Source organism: Gavia stellata, chromosome 31 (genome assembly GCF_030936135.1).
Source record: "Gavia stellata isolate bGavSte3 chromosome 31, bGavSte3.hap2, whole genome shotgun sequence".
NCBI lineage: Eukaryota > Metazoa > Chordata > Aves > Gaviiformes > Gaviidae > Gavia > Gavia stellata.
The window spans coordinates 6,471,772-6,491,344 of record NC_082624.1 but is presented as its reverse complement, the minus strand read 5'-3'; the positions used below and the strand labels follow the sequence as shown (position 1 = coordinate 6,491,344).

General features: G+C 39.3%; 1 protein-coding gene across 3 annotated transcripts in view; it reads left to right on the top strand.

The window, feature by feature from the left end:
* KAT6A (lysine acetyltransferase 6A) overlaps positions 1-19,573 on the top strand; it is a 53,147-nt gene that overhangs the window by 20,154 nt on the left and 13,420 nt on the right. For 2 of the 3 annotated variants that reach the window (XM_059831374.1, XM_059831373.1), the window contains exons 2-13: positions 2,244-2,352; positions 2,924-3,039; positions 3,606-3,687; positions 4,468-4,603; positions 6,318-6,631; positions 7,821-7,939; positions 11,067-11,182; positions 13,413-13,554; positions 13,995-14,156; positions 15,124-15,217; positions 17,911-18,142; positions 19,278-19,488. In XM_059831374.1, the coding sequence (XP_059687357.1) occupies positions 2,244-2,352; positions 2,924-3,039; positions 3,606-3,687; positions 4,468-4,603; positions 6,318-6,631; positions 7,821-7,939; positions 11,067-11,182; positions 13,413-13,554; positions 13,995-14,156; positions 15,124-15,217; positions 17,911-18,142; positions 19,278-19,488 (1,833 nt within the window). Of the gene's footprint in view, positions 1-2,243; positions 2,353-2,923; positions 3,040-3,605; positions 3,688-4,467; positions 4,604-6,317; positions 6,632-7,820; positions 7,940-11,066; positions 11,183-13,412; positions 13,555-13,994; positions 14,157-15,123; positions 15,218-17,910; positions 18,143-19,277; positions 19,495-19,573 lie in introns of all 3 variants that reach the window. The other variant, XM_059831375.1, reaches the window with a different exon arrangement.

Genomic DNA, 19,573 nt, shown 5'->3' with positions numbered 1-19,573 from the left:
AGATCATTGAATTTCTTTCAGAGAGGACCAGCTGCCTGCTTTAGTTCTCATGCTGATCTGCTTGTTGACATTACTCAAGGAATTTTCTCCGAGCATTTTCTTATCTGAAAACGGTGCTTATCAGTTTTGTGTAGTATTGAAATGTGAATAAAATAGCAAAAAAAGAACCAATTATTATTCTTATGGGAAAGAGATAGTAAGTATTCCTCAGGAAGAAGAGACTGAAGGTAGCAAGACAAGTTTCTCAGAAGGTAGAGGATAAAAGTAATTCCTGAAGTCTTGATTCCAAAGGAATTAAAGCGCTGACAGACACTTAATACACAGTTTTTCCCACCAGTAAACTCATACTGACTAGAAGCTGCTAGCTGTGTGGCACATGGAGTCCAGTAATGAACCAAAAGGGAACAATTTATGTACAGTCAGTCCCCTCTCTGTGTTAAAAGAGGATGAGGGATCCATACATAGCTGATTTTAGCCAACATTACTTTGGTGACTGTGGCTGGAAAGATACTTCCTAACTTCCTGTGGAAGTGAAGATGCTAGTTTCCCTCTCACACTTGGATATTAACAATTTGTATGCTTGGCATAACTATCTACAGTTGTCTTGTTTTCTCCCTTTCTCAAAAGGAGCAGAAACTGGAATCCTTCAATTAACTAAACCTATGAACATGTTTCAGACTGAAATAATTTGATAGGCAGGTGATTCCGTATTGGGTTACACTTCAACATTGTCTGGGATTTACCCAAAGGCTAAGATAAATACTTGTGTTCAGGATGAGGAATGTTAGGCTTTCATTCCCAAGTAGTCATTCCACATCGTGTGGCTTAATGTTGAAATAGCAGATTTCCTAAGATGTTCTGATTGTTTCCATCTAGTGGATGTTTTAAGGAACGCACCTCAGTGTGTTAGTATACTGGATCTGTACACCAAAGTAAAGATATAGCTTGAAACTTCCAGTTTCTATATTACTGTAATATAAACCAACCTGATTTCTGCAAAAAACTATGCTGGATATAGTTTTTGCTTTGGCTTAGCCAGAGTAAAGATTCCTTAAAGTTCTTCTGGCATATGCTTCCATACAGTAATTAACAGCCTGAGCATATGTAGCTGCATAATATACTCTGAAAAATGTTAAATTCTTAACTGTAACATGATACAGCTATACAAAGAATGTGTCTCAAAACTTACCATGATCTAACATTTTTCATGTTTCTGGTGTTTAAAATGTGATTTTAGCATATTTTTATTATATTTTTAAATTAAATTTTGCTTACATCTTTGCTCTGAAAACTATAAATCACAGACTTGTCTTGGCAAATGCAGAATTGAATTAGAAAGAATTTGCTAGATTATGAAATCCTAATGTTACTGGAGATAAGACTATCCTTTCCCTCTCATTAGTTGATCAAGTGCCACTTTAAAACAATCAGTTATTGCACTTGTTACTTCTTTGAGAAGACTGTTGTGGAATGTCAGTCCTTTGGTTTAAAAACCTTCTGCTTATTCCAGGCCAAATGTGTTGTTGGCTAGTTAATATCTATCGGTTATTTTGCTAGTGTTGTGCCTCATCTTAAATATATCTTTTTCCCTACATAATGTTTAACCCCCCTGAACCTTTTCAGAGAGAGCAAACCTTTTCATCTGCTGCTTTTGAGTGCTAAACAGCATACTCACATAATTCCTTACAAGAGAACTTTATTTTCATTTTTCATAACCATATTAATAGTTGTACAGTTGTTGTACTTGTTCTATAATACCTTTTATTCCAGGTAATGTATTGCAAATGCTTCGGATGATTGCACTGCCACTTGCTGGATACCTGATGGGAATTTCTAAGACTACTGTGTTGTGGGGTCATCTGTGCCTTTTTTCCACCACTGCATCACCTCATAGCTCATTCAATTGTTGACAAATGAAGGCACCAACTCTCTCTAACTTTGCATTCATCTATGTATTAATTTATAGCCCTCTTTCTCAGCTTGTTTTTTCAAGTTTCCCCTAGCCCTGGAATTCCATTCTCTTTTCCTTTGTACCTGGGATTATGTCTCTTGTCTTTGGAGTTCTAACTTATATTCAGGTTACAGTTAATGCAGTATTATGTGGTGAGAACCAACTTAAATCTGTGAGACACTCTGCATATTACATACTGTTTACATGTGATGTAAATGTCTGTGTGATTTTTGTGTATTATGATTTGCTCTCTTGATATACTCAGTGCTTTTACTGTCTGTTTTCATCACAGCCGGTTGCTGAACCAATTCCAATCTGCAGTTTCTGCCTTGGTACAAAAGAGCAAAATCGGGAGAAGAAACCTGAAGAGCTCATCTCTTGTGCTGACTGTGGCAACAGTGGTAGGTGACCATTTACAGTGCTGCTAGTAATAACCCGTCTGCTTGAGACAGAAGAGCTTGGTATAGTGACTGCTACTGACCCACACATATGAGGAGTATGCATCTAATAATAACCTTGCTGTTTGAGACAGAGAAGTCTAGTATAGTGACTACTCCTGACCCATGCGTATCAGGAGCGGGCATCTATGGCATATAATGCAGTTAGTTCAGCTGAATCTCATGCTCCCAGAGGGGAGGCAGTTAAGTTAACCTAACACAAATAGTTCATTTGGCTCCTGGAAGTTTCTTTAAAAATGTGGTAATAATGACCAGTTTTATTATGTTTCTCAATTCAGTTATGAAAAATTATCATGGTGGTCTTTTGTATGTGGGCTTGCCACTTTCTATCTAGGGTATTGTTTTTGTGTTGTAAGTAGATAAGAATAGAAGCACCTAAAAATAGGAGTACCTGCATAACCAAAATTCTGCATGGTAACACATAATTGATAAAGTAATCTCTTTGTGAGCTATCTGTGAGCATTAACAGCAGTGGAATGGTTTTACTGGTGTAATTCTCTCCTGGTTTTTGTAGGTCATCCGTCCTGTTTGAAGTTCTCTCCAGAGCTGACACTTCGAGTGAAAGCCTTGCGATGGCAGTGTATTGAGTGCAAAACATGCAGTTCCTGTCGAGATCAGGGCAAAAATGCTGTGAGTACAGTGGAATATGGACTGAATGAAGAGGATATCAGTCTTGTGGATGTTCTGTTAAACTACAAAATAAAATCATTCTAGAGTCAAATATTTGCAGCTTTTGTTTGAGTCTGGTAGTCCTTCTGAGACCTGTGAATCATATAATCATAGAGTCGTTTAGGTTGGAAAAGACCTTTAAGATCATCAAGTCCAACTGTTAACCTAACACTGCTGAGTCCACCACTAAACCATGTCCTAAGCGCCTCATCCACACGTCTTTTAAATACCTCCAGGGGCAGTGTCTCAACCACCTCCCTGGGCAGCCTGTTCCAAGGTCTGACAACCCTTTCAGTGAAGAAATTTTTCCTAATATCCAATCTAAACCTCCCCTGGCGCAACTTGAGGCCATTTCCTCTTGTCCTATCACTTGTCACTTGGGAGAAGAGACCATCACCATGGTGAATTACCATGATATGTCTGTAGTTGAAAACTATGTGTGTGTTCTCTGAGATGATGACAAATTAATGAAGGGCTTGATGCTGATGCACATCTAAAGAGAGATTAACTTTATCTGTCTTCAACAGGATAACATGCTATTTTGTGACTCATGTGACCGTGGCTTTCACATGGAGTGCTGTGACCCGCCTCTTACCAGGATGCCAAAAGGTGAGGACTTTGTGATGAAAAGGGTAATTTAAGATGGTGTTGGAGATCAGTGAGTAGTAAGTGCTTCCACATAGTTGGTCCTTTTTTAGCTACATTTAACTTGTTCTTTACAGCATTGCTTTTCAGGTATTAGAAACTAGAGAAGGGTCAGAGCTTCACATTTGGATTTTCCACTGTCTCCTGCTTCATGTACATTACTGTCTATGAAGGGTTTTGAAAAAAATCTTTGAGGTTTGAAGGAATAGAGTGATCCTTGCAGATTAAAATGATCAGCTTCCGTTTGCATGAATAGCCTTGTACAAAAGAAAGAGATGGGCTTGTAAGTTTTTGAAGTCATATCCCTTTGGACAGTAGAGAATCCTGGAGTACAACCAAACTTCTCTTTTCCGTCAGAAAGCAGGTTATCTATGGAAGATTCTTCCTTGGTAGGTAGAAGAAAATTTTCGTATAGAAGGTAGTTGGAAGTAGTGTAGTCGTATGCAGAATATGGGATAATTAAATGTGCTACTTTTTTATGGTTTTCTAATAATGTGCTACAAATTAAAGAGACTTCTTGCATGGTTGTGGGAAGTCTATCTGGGGGGAGTGTGTGGGAAATTAAGTGAACTTGAGCTTAGATTGCTGGAACATATACATAATTTTTCTTACGTGTATATGTGATAATTGGGGCCTTTGGTACTGTTCCTACCCTTTCTGTTGGAAGGTCTGGGGCCTGTAATTTTCCTTTTTGTCCTATATAGATGTCCCTTGCATTCAGTGATGGGGACTTGTGTCTTATAGGTATGTGGATATGTCAAATATGTCGGCCACGGAAGAAAGGAAGAAAACTTTTACACAAGAAGGCAGCACAGATAAAACGACGCTATGCTAACCCAATAGGACGTCCCAAAAACAGGTTAAAGAATCAAAATACAACGTAAGTCTCTCTGTAAGGAGGAGTAAGGTGTGAGATTTTATAGGGCAGTGGGTGTTTCTGAAGTGTCTGGTCTACTGTGTGAGATTTCTTTTACAATGAAGATCTTTTAGTTATGCTTTAATACAGAATTTCTGAAGAGTGCTGTGAAAGACTAGAAGTAATCTCAGTGCTTCTTTTTGCCTAGATTTTTGACTCTTTGTAATAATTTACTATTTAGTTTTGAACTATTCCTTATAGTCGTAGATTAATTTTGTTGTTTGTGTCAAGTCTGTTTTGGTGGATGGCTGCTTCTTCCAGCGTAATTGTTTTGCTTTGCATTTCTCAAGACCCTTTCTGATGTTTGGAGAAACTAAGTAATCTACAATAAAACATGTGAGGTTGTTGCTTGACGTATATAGTTAATCTGACACTACTGCTAGAAAATATTTGTCCCCTTTCTGCTTCCATTCAACATGTTTCTGCATTTGTGGAGCACTCTATTGTGCTGGGACAGATTGTGTGGCCTTGTCATGGTTGTTGTGGGGCAGCCAGTCATCAGGGAATTGGATTTGGGTGGGTGGGAATTCTTTGGATAGCTGTTCAGCCAGAGCAATTTCCTTGAATTAAGATTGCTATGCAGTGCTTGTTGTGATGCAGCACTATTGACTGTGCAGGGGACAAAACAATGAAGGAGCATGTCACAAGAACTTCTGTTTTGGGCATCAGATCAGCTTAAAAAATAGAAGTTGAACTACCACTTGATTCTAACCAATAGCACCAAAGGATGTTCTGGAAAAAACCTTACAAAGTTTAATGCTTATAAAAATGTAGAGGGAATGTCTCTGTTAAACATACTAATTTTTTTCAGTCTGTGTGATACCTTTGCTTAGAGGAAGTCCTGATACAATTCAGCCGGGCAAAAGGAAAGCTGGCTATCTGCTACTGCTGTTTTGTGTCTTTTAATTTTTATTTAATGATTTATTCACAATTTTTTTTCCTTTGTTCCATCATTTCACTTGCAAAATATATCCACAGAATTATGCACAGATGCTTAGTTTGTCTTTTTAGGAAAAAGCTGACTATTTCTATCTTCTGTAGCTGCAAAGATGGTAGGTAAAAACAGTCAGCTTCCTGAAACACCAGTTTGTCTAGGGCAATCCCTCTGAGAAGTGTTAAATACTCAGTTACCTCAATAGAGTTTTAAAATTTCCAGCCTGAAAGATGGCAGCTGGTTGGAGATCAACACTTTTCTGCTAAGATGACCATCAGTGGTATAGGTTCTTAGCTAATGTGCATGTCCTGTATGCATTAACTTTCTGTGTAGTTCTTATGACAATTTCCTATCAGTATGAAAACTTTGACAAATGACATGTGTAAATGTTTAATGACTGCATAAATTGAAACCTTCTGTGCAATGTATTCATTCTGGCTACTGATTTTAAAATTTAATGTTGTATTAAATTTGGTGAAAATACATTTTTTATACTCAAATTAATTGCACGTAATGTTCAGTGTGGAGAAAAATAGTACAGTACTTCTACTGAGATGTTTAGAATCCTAGTTCCCCTAGGGTACACAGGCTCTTGACTACTCCTTTATTATTAAATTCTTCAGTTCATATTTAGCTTCTGTGTGCTTGATAAATAAGTAGAGAAGCTGGTAGTCCACTTTGCAACCCAAAGCAAACCACCTTACCAAATCTTCCGACCATATCTTTCCCCTTCTCATTCTTTAGATCAAAAGGCCCTTTCAGCAAAGTTCGAACTGGCCCTGGTCGGGGTCGGAAGCGTAAGATCGCTCTGTCCAGCCAGTCAGCATCATCAGAAGGTGGATACCTGGAGCAGACAGACGTCTTGGACTTCTGCAGAGATGGCAGCACCACCTTGAAGTTTAACAAGAAAACCAAAGGGCTTATAGATGGCCTTACTAAATTCTTCACTCCCTCCCCTGATGGACGAAAAGCTCGAGGGGAAGTGGTAGACTATTCTCAGCAGTATAGGATCAGGAAAAAGGGTACCAGGAAATCTAGCACTTCAGAGTGGCCCACAGGTAAAGATTTTTCACCCTGCCAATGTAAGTATCCTGTACACCATGAAAATGTTCAAAGGCTAGGATGTTGAAGTGACTAGAATTGTTAGAGGCTGGAAACTTTGAGCTGAAAGTTAACACTCAAATGCAGTTATCTTTGGTGCATTGAGGTAGCATACCAGTTGGAAAAAGGAAGCAATCCTAGAGACATTTGCCTCTTTATATATGATGGCAAGGTGTGATGAGGGATTAGATTACTGTGAGGTAAAATGTCCTTTGGTAATGAGGGGCTTGTAGATAGCCATAGGAAACGTGCTCAATAACGTCACATTTAAAAGAAGTAACGTAGGGTGTGGTTAATGAAAATAAGAACAGCAAGGTAGAAGTATGAAATGGAGAACAGATAATTAAAACCAGTCTGACAGACCCCTGAGTTTCTGGTCTATGGTATAGGCTTGCATGCATATGTTTCTTAATTTTCTCAGCCACAGAGCAGCCTGCTTCGTGCAGTTTGGCACCTTCTTGCTGGAGACCATCCCTTCTTTTGAACGCAGTTCTACTTTCCGTGTTTTCTAGCTTAAGACATTAATCTATGTCTGGACCTTGAGTTAATCTCTGTATTCAGATCTTTACAGTCTTGTTGAATAGTTTCATAGCTTGAATTGTTCCTAAGGAAGCAGTAGAAAATATTGACATACAAGGTTTACAGCTTTAGAATAGTTATGTGCATTAGCCTGGCTGGTGCTGGAAGAACAATAATGTATCTTAATTCTTTGGGGGTGAGGTCAAGTGTCTTGTGGGTTTTGTTTGCTTTTTTTGTGGAAGGGGTGTTTCTTGGGTGATGAACCTAAGTGTCCTGGTTTTGGTTGCACCAGATACGGCATTTAAATAGTTGTGATCCTTGTCTATGAGAAACAAGCATAGTGGTAAGCCATTTTTCCAAAACTGTCTCATTGTTACAAATGCCTTCATGATACTATGAATGTGGAAGTGGTGAGTTTTGGACCTGGTTAAATATATGACAATACTTCTTACATGGTCACAAATCCAGAACTAGTTCTTCCTTTGTCGTCCCAAATCTGAATAGAAAATCCCATCCAAAAAACTTGGCACAATGTCTGAGTGCAGCCAGATGATGTTTGTCGCTGCACTAAAAAGCAAGTACTCCTTTGTAAATGTAGGTGGAGTCAATTTTCTCTCTCATTTACAGACAATCAGGATGGCTGGGATGGAAAACAGGAAAATGAGGAAAATTTCTTTGGGAGCCAGGATGTCTTAACTGAAAAAGACATGGAGTTGTTTAGAGATATTCAGGAACAAGCACTGCAGGTAAAGTTAAATTTTCAGTGTCTAGCAGTAAGTACCAAATCTGTAAAAGAAACTTAAACGAACACAAAAAACCCACCCCAACGCAACAACAAAAACCAACAAGAAATACAGACTCCAGATGAGTCAGTCTGTCGTAGAAGTTAATATGTGTGGTTTCTGCTGCTTGAGAACAATGGGGAACTGACCTCAAGAGAGCTGAAGGATAATATAAAAATGAGCATAAGAGTGTAAGAAGTTAAGGTGGGCATCTAAAAAGCCTTTAGAGCTGTGGCTTTAATTGTGTCAGAACATAGAGCTGTTAAATAGCTGGTAAAATATGTAGACTGTTAAAACAATAAAATACGGGACTCTTTGCTAGCAGCATGGGTCACGTAGGGCCTCAGGCTAATTAAAACGTTCTTTTTCTAGATACTGTAACTCCTTATGGAACAGGATAGAGCATTACTCTGTGTGTCTGTATGCACATATATGTGCAAATGCGCATGTGTATAGTGTGTGTGTGTGTGTATCTCTCTACCTGTACATTTCAATAACTTGAATGGTCTTATGACTTAACTCCTTCTGAAGCCAAAGGGATCGATTGAATTTATGCAGTGACTTCTCTGAACAGTGCTTCACTAAGTGTAACTGTCCTTTTAAACTTCTCCAGGTATTTGACTTCTGTTTATTTACCTATGATTCTGTCATAGGCTGGTTTAATTCCACTGTACTAAATATAGTCTCTGTACCAAAAGTTAACGAACAATGAATTGTGGTAAGACTGAACTACACTATGTGTGTGATAAAGCAGACTAAGATGAAGTGCAGTTAACTCTTTTATTGAGGTGCAAATACAACACTACTGTATAACACTGCTTATTCCAAACTTTGTTACAGGATTGATTTAAAAAAAAAAAAAAACTCAGCACATGCATCATTGAGCAAATTGCACATGAAACGACAGCTTGTGACCATAATTATGTTTTAGAAAAATAACTGAAGATCTGAAATTAAATCTATGGAAATACACCCAGAATAGAGAAAATATTAATCTCCGAACATCTGCTTAGAAAAAGGAGCAAGTTGGTTGGCTTTGGTGAGGAAAGGGTTGACCAGAGTTGTGATGCAGCTGATACAGGGACCCTGTGCGTGTACACTGAGCTAACTGCCTCACCAAAGAAAAGGGAAATAGAGTGACGTATCAAAGGCTTTTGAGTGAGCTGAGGAAAAAATACTGCATATTAAATGTTCAGGAAGAAAGTAATTCAGAGCTGCTTGCAGCTAGCACAGAGGCTGAAGCAGTAGTTTGCTATTGAAGGCTTTCTCGTAATGACAATGTGTAAACAGATGTATGGGAGCTGGGTCTCTACCTTTGTGTTGGGCATTCATTTAGAGGAGGGGTTTGTTGCTGAAAAGGCAGCACAGGTGCAGGACTCACTGTTGCAGGTACATGTTACTCTGTTTTCCTTAAAACTTGTCAGATGCCTGTGATAATTGTGTTTGTAATTGACCTATTGTACTGGGTGATAACAGCGATTCCTTTGAAACTACAGTGCAGGAAGCGCTTTAACTATAGATTGTCATAGCTGTAAAGAGCTGCCTTCATAAACTGCTCTTTTGGTGATTTGTTCTGCCAAGGAGTGAAATTCTTGTGTTACATGCAACCTTACATCAGATACCGAAAATGCAGAGGTTGTGCTTTCCTTTCCTCATGGAATCCTCACAAATAGCAAAAGCTTTTAGCACCCAAGATTGTGCTTATTTAATAGTATTGTTGTAATTCTTTTTCTTAAATACTAGGAAGTTTGTTCTTACTAAATCTAGCTTTTGAGTTGAAGTAAGATACATTGACTCTCTTATCTAGTTTCCATCTTAGTAGGTGGCCTAAGATCAAAGGAGAAGCCTAAGGAATAAATCCGTAAACTGATGGGGAAAAAAATAAATTATGTGGTTGTGGATCATATGTAGGTAGTAAGCACTAAGACCTTATTTGGCTGACTACTGAAATATTCTGTTTATCTTCTGAAAAAGAATAGAAGGAAACATGAATCAGTTACTGATGGCTCTATTTGGAGCTCTTGGATTAAATATTTTCATAGGAGATTACTGTCCTTTTTCATCTAGATAGAGCTCCTTAAAATGTGTATGCCTAGGATTAGATTCTCAGGTGACTTCTGCCTATACCAGTCCCACTTAAGAAACTTAGAAAAATGTTAATTTTGAATGTTTGCCTCTCAAACCCTAAACCATTGTCCTGGCTATAGCTGTTTCATTCTGCTAGCATAAATTTGCATATAGGTAGTTCACTGGTACTCTTCACATTAGTTTCTGTCCTCCTGCATGAAACATGGTCTCATCTATTAATAGCTTTGCAGTCCAGGTGGTTCATAAGATAATGCAAGGCCAGTGGGAATATTTGGATGTCTAATTGTGTGAGTGGCAGTCTTTTGAGAGAAAATCTTCATGAATTGACAAAACATTTGTTTTCTTTGAAAGCAGAGCATTTAGTTCCCTTATTTTTACTTCCCATAAAATACACAGTTACTATCAGAGAGACAGGGGAAATAGAGGTTGTATAAGTAATTTAAAAATACTATATTTTCTATTTTTTTTTTCTTCTAATAAATAAGTGGAGGTTTTTCTTTAAGTCTTCCGCATTCATGATGATAAGCAGGTAGCTGTACCCTGAATATTGTTTTGGTAGATAGTACAGTCTTGGAGCTGGGAAGACACTGATATGTTATGTTAGATACTTGAATATTCTAGATCTTAACCTCAGGAGCAGTTTATGTGTTTCTGTTCTTGGCTATTGAAATAAAAAGAAAGGAAATAGCAACAGGACTGAAAAAAGATTGTATTAAATTTTGCTGTGTACTAATTTGTATTTAAAGCTATGACATGCAACAGTGTGAAAGGTAGTGGAGGTATGGGTATGACAATGCTTGTTAATTTTTCCTTTTTGTGAATCACATGTTTGCTTGAAATGTGGCTGGTACTGGTTTTTAGTGTCAGAAAGCAACCTCTGCATCTTCCTAATTCTCTGTGAGTTCAAGTAGGATGGACTGTGTAGATAAGAATGTTTTAATTTATTTCAGCTTAGAATTCTTTCACTTGGAAATTCACGAAAACTTTTTTCCCCCCTGCATAGAAAGTAGGGGTGACTGGGCCTCCTGATCCACAAGTCCGATGCCCCTCTGTGATCGAATTTGGCAAGTATGAAATCCAGACCTGGTACTCCTCCCCATATCCACAGGAATACTCAAGGTATGACTGAACATTCTTCTGCTTCAGTGTTTATGGGAAAGCTGCACTCCAGCAGGCGTAGAAATCTTAAGATGATTCTATCTGAATGTAGGACAGAAGCAAAGTACACATAATCCAGATACTTTTCATGGTAGTTAATAGATGTCTTAAGGTCTTTTTAGGCTGAGTCAAAAAGTTGATAAGCTCTCTGCAACAACCTGCATATGCTGTGAGCATTCGAACTGCCACAGGAATATATGATTAGACAGATTCCCAAAGAACTGAAATATTCCACGCTCTGAGGAGGGAGCAGCCTCAGCTAAAAGACCTGGTACTGGGCTGTTATTAAGCATGTAAGTGATTAGAGTATCTGACTCTCAGAGTGCTTTGGTTCTTTACACATGGTATCATAGAATAGTTTGGGTTGGAACAGACCTTTGAAGAACATCTAGTCCAACCTCCCTGCCATGGGCAGGGACATATTTCACCAGATCAGTTTGCTCATAACCCCATCCAGCCTGACCTTGAACACTTCCAGTGATGGGGTATCTGCAAGTTCTCTTGGGCAACCTCTTCCAGAGTCTGACCACCCTTATCATAAAAAATGTCTTCCTTCTGTCCAATCTAAATCTACCTTCTTTCACTTTAAAACCATTGCCCCTTGTCCCATCACTACAGGCCCTAGTAAAGTGTCTCTCTCAGTCTTTCTTATAAATCCCCTTTATATATTGAAAGGCCGCAATAAGGTCTCCCTGAAGCCTTCTGTTCTTCAGGCTGAGCAACCCTAACTCTCTGAGCCTTGCCTTGTAGGAGAGGTGTTTCAGCCCTTGGATCATTTTTGTGGCCATCCTCTGGACTCACTAGAACAGGTCCATGTCTTGTACTGATGACCCCAGAGCTGGATGCAGCACTCCAGGTGGGGTCTCACCAGAGTGGAGTAGAGGGAGAGAATCGCCTCCCTCAACCTGCTGGCCACGCTTCTTTGGATGCAGCCCAGTATACAGTTGGCTCTCTGGGCTGCAAGCACACATTGCTGGCTCATGTCCAATTTTTCATCCACCAGTATCTCCAAGTCCTTCTCTGCAGGACTGCTATCAATCCATTCATCCCTCAGTCTGTATTGACACTGGGGATAGCCCCAACTCCAGTGCAGAACCTTACACCTTGCCTTGTTGAACTTCACGAGGTTCGCGTGGGCCCACTCCTCTAGCCTGTCAAGCTCCCTCTGGATGCCATCCCTTCCCTCCAGCGAATCAACTGCATCACTCCTCATGATAAAAAATAATAAATTTGTTTAGGGACTAGTATGTTAATTGTGTATTAAATAATTTTATTAGAAATGGCTGTATACTATCTATGGGAGTTGAATGAGAAAAATAAATAGAAATTTCACAGGAATTACTTCAATGTATTATTTTTATGCTGTATGTAGCTCAACACAGCTAAAGAAGAAACGTTTAATGTTACACATTTTGGCATCTGAAATATTGTTTTGCTGTGATGCACGTATAGAGTTTTTGATGTTCTTTTGCTTAAGAGCTTTGCAAACTGTCTAAACTCTCTTCTAACTTTAACTTGATTCAGAAAGAGGAATAACTTTTAAGGGCCATAGCTAGAGAGAGAAAATTAAATAAAACTCTTTACCATTTAATAAGCGCATGTGGTCTGTCATGAGGAATTATTCTAGCTCTGCTAAAGGCATTGAAGGTAACTGAAAATAGCATCCCTGCCCAAGCTACAGTATGTAAATGGAGTTAAATCACAACAATATTGGGACACTTGCATTCAAATTGTTCATGTCAATGTAGTATGTAAAATGGTTTTAAAGCAAACAGATAGATAGTGTTGTGACCCATTGCTCAGGGGTACATACAGCTGTCTGTTATGAGGAGGGAAGGGAGAGAATAGGAACTATTTATCTAGTCCATCCTAGCGTCACTAGTGCAAAACTGAGGGGGTTTTGCTGTTTTTTTCTAGGACTTTAATCGATGCATGTATTTCTTGTGACATAACTTAATAATGTAAAAGTAATTATGCAGGACATTAAGTACATTTTTTTAATGCGCATTCGTTACAGAATAAGTAAGTGCCATGACTTTAAGTATGGTAAGGTGGTTTTGGCCTGATTAGCACATACACAAGGTCAGTATATACTGCTTGTTTTCATCAAGTTCTCTATCTACAGGAGTGAGGAATTTTACACAAAAGTCTGTATCTTCAGTCTTTGATCTTTCTTTATCTTTGCTTACAGGCTACCCAAGTTGTACCTTTGTGAATTCTGTCTAAAGTATATGAAAAGCAGAACTATTCTCCAACAGCATATGAAAAAATGTGGCTGGTTTCATCCTCCAGCCAACGAAATTTACAGAAAAAACAATATTTCAGTCTTTGAGGTAAGTTGGAAAACTAAGCCACTCACTTTTATTTATAAAACGGGGTCTTTAGCACCCAGTTGTGTGATAAGTTTTCCATAGCCCTAAAGATCTTCATTCTTGAAGCATTCAGTTGCTAAGAGTGAAGAACTACAAGCAAGCAGTGGGAGCTGACCTCATGTATAGACTATTCATCCATAAAACATATGCAATGCTCGCTTTGTAAAAATGCTTTTTCATTTTAGTTAAATGAATTTTAAGTTCTCTCTTAAGCTAATGAATGTAACAGTGTCTTGGCCATAGCCTTTATGCTGTGGAAGTTTAAGTCCTTTGGGATGCTACCTGTGACAGAGAAGTCTTCCTCTCATGTTAGACATTTCAAACGTACAGGGATACCCAGATGAAGCATGTACTTGCATGACAGCAAATGGAGTGACAAAACTTTTCTGCATTTCTGTAAGGTTGATGGCAATGTCAGCACCATCTACTGCCAGAATCTGTGCTTGTTAGCCAAACTCTTCCTGGACCATAAGACTCTCTATTACGATGTGGAGCCATTTCTTTTCTACGTGCTGACACAGAATGATGTCAAGGGCTGTCACCTCGTTGGCTACTTTTCCAAGGCAAGTATTTGAGTACTTCAGACTTGGAACTCCCATTTGCTATGGTGAGAAATGCTGCTTCAGAGTCTTTAAATTGCTGTAATTTAGACCCTTGCATTTTATATAATACGTTATGTAATATAGGTATAGACATCTGTTGCAACCAGATTTTATTTACGTTACATTCAGAGACCACCAACTACACCAACTAATAAAACCAAGTTTCCTCTTAATGTTGAATAGCATATATTCTCTAAGGTACTTGTACTGCAGCTAGTAGCTAAAAAACCCCCAACTCTTCAAATGACTTCCTGTTCTTGGTGGTGATGGGCAGTATTGTTTGTGAGATAAACATTGTTACCAGGTAGTTCTATCTCATCTTTCCTTCTGTAAATGCATTGTTTTCCAATCAAGTTTGGCAATTTTGCACCTAATTTCAAACCTTCTATTTTTTTGACAGAACAGGGCCAAGATTTCAAATAGGCCTTTTCTTAAGATTTTTATCTGTAATTGTTTTACTTATTTTTAAATAGCTTTAATTGAAGCTTTTCCTTTCAGTCTTCAGAACAGCAGATTTGAGATTGGATTTTAGTATATTATGGTTATAACACTTAAAGATTCACTGGAGTACTTCAGTCTTTTTCAGTGAGTTTAGCTGCCTTCAGATTTATGCTTTGAACTTTTATCTGCTATGCAGCCCATGTTCTTTACTGTATTGTATCTAAGCAGAAGATGGTAGTTATGTCAAGGTTTAATTCTTTTTGTTTTTTTTAACTGAAATGATGGTAATAGAGTTTTAATATTATTCTCTCTTTTAAAGTCTTTCCTTGGCTCGTGTACATTGTTGTTACTAAGAAACTTTGACTGTGGCTTTCTGTCTCAGTTTTTGCTATAGAAGTAATTAGGGACTTGTACAGAACAACTTCTACTATTTCTCACTGGTCTTTTTTTTTTTTCTTTTTTTTATTTGCTGCTTTTTTTCCAACAGGAAAAACACTGCCAACAGAAGTATAATGTTTCCTGTATAATGATTCTTCCACAATACCAGCGTAAGGGCTATGGCAGGTTCCTAATTGACTTCAGTAAGAAACTTTTTCTTCACTTTTTTTAGTCTTTGTCTTTTCATATTTTAATGAAAGGGTTAACTGTGGAAGAGGATATTTTTCAAATTTGTCACATCTTGTGACAAAGGATTTTAAAGCTCACAAAATCATCTGAACTTGACAATTTACACTTACTGTCGAAGGCTTCAATTCTAAAGACAAATTGATAATTTTTCCCATAATTCTCATATTACCCTGTGTAAGCATCTTACGGTAGAACCTATAGGCATGTGTCAGTATAGTGTTTTTAGCAGAAGCTTACCTTGTGCATGTAGTTCTTTCTACAGAAAGCCAACCCTAAAACTGCACAGTCTGTTAAAACCTTCAGCAGCTTGATTAAGTGAATGAGTGTCTTAAGCAAAAGGTAGTCATAGTTATGTTTTAATTTAGCTTTGAGAGCAACAAAACCAGATGTACTTAGGCTCTGAATACTCAAACAGTTCTCAGATTCATACATGGATCTTAGCAAGTTCATGGGGAAACTTGCCACTGTAACTGTATCTCTCTTATTATGCTGAGTGCAATCTAATATAGCCCTCCCTGTGGACATGCTAATTTTGGAGTTAATGTCCAGAGGAAAAACCCTACTGGTATAATTATATTAGAATGATTTTGCTGGTAAATATCCTTCACAGAATCACAGAATCACTACGGTTGAAAAAGACCTGCAAGATCATCAAGTCCAACCTGAAAAAAAAAAAAAAAAAAAAAACAACCCACCACACAACAACAACAAACCACAACACACCAAAAACCAACCCACCCAACACCACACAGCACCATGCCCATCAAGCTACATCCCACAATGCCTCATCCACACGCTCCTTGAATACCTCCAGGGAGGGTGACTCTACCACCTCCCTGGGCAGCCTATTCCAATGTTTCACTACTCTCTCAGTAAAGAACTTTTTCCTAATATCTAGCCTGAACCTCCCCTGGCGCAACTTGAGGCCATTTCCTCTAGTCCTGTCACTAGTCACTTGGGAGAAGAGACCAGCACCCACCTCTCTGCAACCCCCTTTCAGGTTGTTGTAGAGAGCGATAAAGTCTCCCCTCAGCCTCCTCTTCTCCAGGCTAAACAACCCCAGCTCCCTCAGCCGCTCCTCATAAGACTTGTGTTCCAGACCCTTCATCGGCTTCGTCGCCCTTCTCTGGACACGCTCCAGCACCTCAATGTCTTTCTTGTAGTGAGGGGCCCAAAACTGAACACAGTATTCGAGGTGCAGCCTTACCAGAGCCGAGTACAGAGGCATGATCACCTCCCTGCTCCTGCTGGCCACACCATTTCTGATACAAGCCAGGATGCCGTTGGCCTTCTTGGCCACCTGGGCACACTGCTGGCTCATATTCAGCCGGCTGTCGATCAACACCCCCAGGTCCTTTTCTGCGGGGGAGCTTTCCAGCCACTTGTCCCCAAGCCTGTAGCGTTGCCTGGGGTTGTTGTGGCCAAAGTGTAGAACCCGGCACTTGGCCTTATTGAACTTCATCCGGTTGGCCTCAGCCCATCGATCCAGCCTGTCCAAATCCCTCTGCAGAGCCTTCCTACCCTCAAGCCGATCAACACTCCCTCCCAACTTGGTGTCGTCTGCAAACTTGCTGAGGGAGCACTCTATCCCCTCATCCAGATCATCAATAAAGACATTAAACAAGACCGGTCCCAAAACTGAGCCCTGGGGGACTCCGCTTGTGACCGGCCGCCAGCTGGATTTCACCCCATTCACTACAACTCTCTGGGCTCGGCCATCCAGCCAGTTTTTTACCCAGCGAAGAGTGTACCTGTCTAAACCACGGGCCGCCAGCTTCTCTAGGAGAATACTGCGGGGAACAGTGTCAAAGGCTTTGCTGAAGTCCAGGTAGACAACATCAACAGCCTTCCCCTCATCCACTAGGCAGGTCACCTGGTCATAGAAGGAGATCATGTTGGTCAAGCAGGACCTGCCTTTCATGAACCCGTGCTGGCTTGGCCTGATCCCTTGGTTATCCTGCAAATAGAGAAGTGTGTAGAGAAGTTGTTGTTCTCCTGAAAATGGTGAAACAAAGGAACTCGATGTGTCTTGAAATCAACAAATGTGGACTATATTAGAGCAGCAGTGAGAAGACACATTTCCTCCCTCCCCCCTTTGTCAGAAGGGGGAGGATATAACCTCTCGGTCTTTATTGAACCTGTGCAGTTTATCATGGTCTTAAATTAATTAAGTCTCTACAGATGGAGCTTTGTACTCTCCAGTATGGCCATGAAGTTTGATGGTAAAGAATTTTCAAGAAGATTGTTTGCCGTATTAGTTTTAAATGGCTAAAATATGTTTTCCCTCTGTCATCTTCAAAATTGCTATTGCAATTGGAAGATACTCAGCAGACTGTTTGTGTACTTCAGGTTTAGGATAATTTCTAGGTAAGCAACTGCTGCCATCTCATGGCATTGACCATAGCCAATGTCTGATGGCAATGTAGTTTAGAAATCTCATGCTCTATCATTGAATAACAGGAGTTTAAACAAAAACAAAAACAAAAAAATAAAATCTGCCAAACCACTTAGTGTATCCTTCAAAATTATAATCTATATCTTGTAGGCAGCATTCAGCTACTTTCTGGAAAATGCCTTTGTAGAGTTGGGGTGGAAACAGAAGCTATATATGATAATGTTTTGAAAACTTTTTCTTGTTTATCTTTAGGCTATTTGCTTTCAAAGCGTGAGGGTCAAGCAGGATCACCAGAGAAGCCCCTGTCAGACCTGGGGCGCCTCTCATATATGGCTTATTGGAAAAGCGTAATATTGGAGTGCCTTTATCATCAACATGACAAGCAATTAAGCATCAAGAAGTTGAGTAAGCTGACTGGAATCTGCCCTCAAGATATCACTTCCACTCTACATCACCTACGAATGCTTGACTTCCGTAGTGATCAGTGAGTACAGGAGTCCTGTTGTATTTCCAAATAGCTTCAGATGTATTTGAATGAAATTTAATGGTGTTTGGAGACAAGTCACATCTAATAAGCTTGATTTTATTTAAGACTTAAGTGTCCAAATACTGGCTGTAGAGATTTATGATGCTTATGTGCAATGCAAGAATTGTTCAGTGCCAAAGCTGGATCAGATTTCCAGCTGTGTAGCTCTGCAGCTGTGGAACTTCTGAGTAATTTGCAGCTGTGAGAGAAAGCAAGCTGGTCTCTTGGCCATGTTGTCTTGGGGTCCCTCAGCATGATCAGTCTAACATACTCACAAAACAAAGCAAACAGCAACTTCCTTTCTGTAGCAGGAAATCTGTTCCTTTATCCAGTCACTGAGCAAACAGTTGTTTCCCCTCTTTTCTCTGTGCCTCAAAGATGCCATTAACTGTGTGGACTAACATGGGATACTTGAACAAGTGGGATGGATCACTGGGAGAAATGAGGTGTGTGGATATAGAATAGAGGTAGTCTGCTTGCCCAGCTGAGTGTGCAAGTCAAGTGAAATACTGGGAATTATTCTTGATTCAGATCATAGTAGTTTTGGGAGTGGGGTTGTATTCTGTTGTGTTTTGTGTTAAACTTGGAATTTATTTGGAAAACTTGAAGTTATTTGAGAACAGTTTTATGTCCTTGTTTCACAGTATACTTTAATCAGTGATATTACTCCCAGCCCCCTGAATAAAATCCACTCTGGTAGTGGGACTGTAACCTTTTAAAGCAGTCCTTTTATTACCATTCAGTATCTTCCAACTTATTTTGCTTGTTCCCTAAACGGCATACCCCTTGTCCATTTAACACATAATAAAAGTGATTCTCTGCAGCTGAATGTTGCCTATGGAAGGATAATGGCTTCACCATTAACAAGAAGTGAAAAGAATTTAAGAGCATTTTCTTAGTTTAAAGATGCTTTCTCTGATGGTCTGACAGTACTGCAGATTGTACAATTTTAATGAGCTTTCTGTCCTCTCTGAAGTTATTCATGGCAGCACTGATTGGGAGTACACAGATTTTTCTGTAATATCTTATATCTGTTTCACCGTACATGTACAGTATGTAGCCTGTTGTTGATCAGAGTATTATTACTGTTCAGATTTGTGATCATTCGTCGGGAGAAACTTATCCAGGAACATATGGCAAAGCTTAGAACTAATGTCCGACCTATAGATGTGGATGCAGAATGTCTGCGTTGGACACCTGTTATAGTTTCCAACTCAGTTGTCTCCGAAGATGAAGAAGAGGAGACAGAGGATGGGGAAAATGAAGAGCAACAACAGCAGAAAGAAAAGGATCCAGAGACGAGTGTAAGAGTGAATCTGTTGCTTCTGTGTGGCATATAGTTTACACTCGGTGCTTTTGCAGAGAATGCTAACAAGATTTCAAATGCCT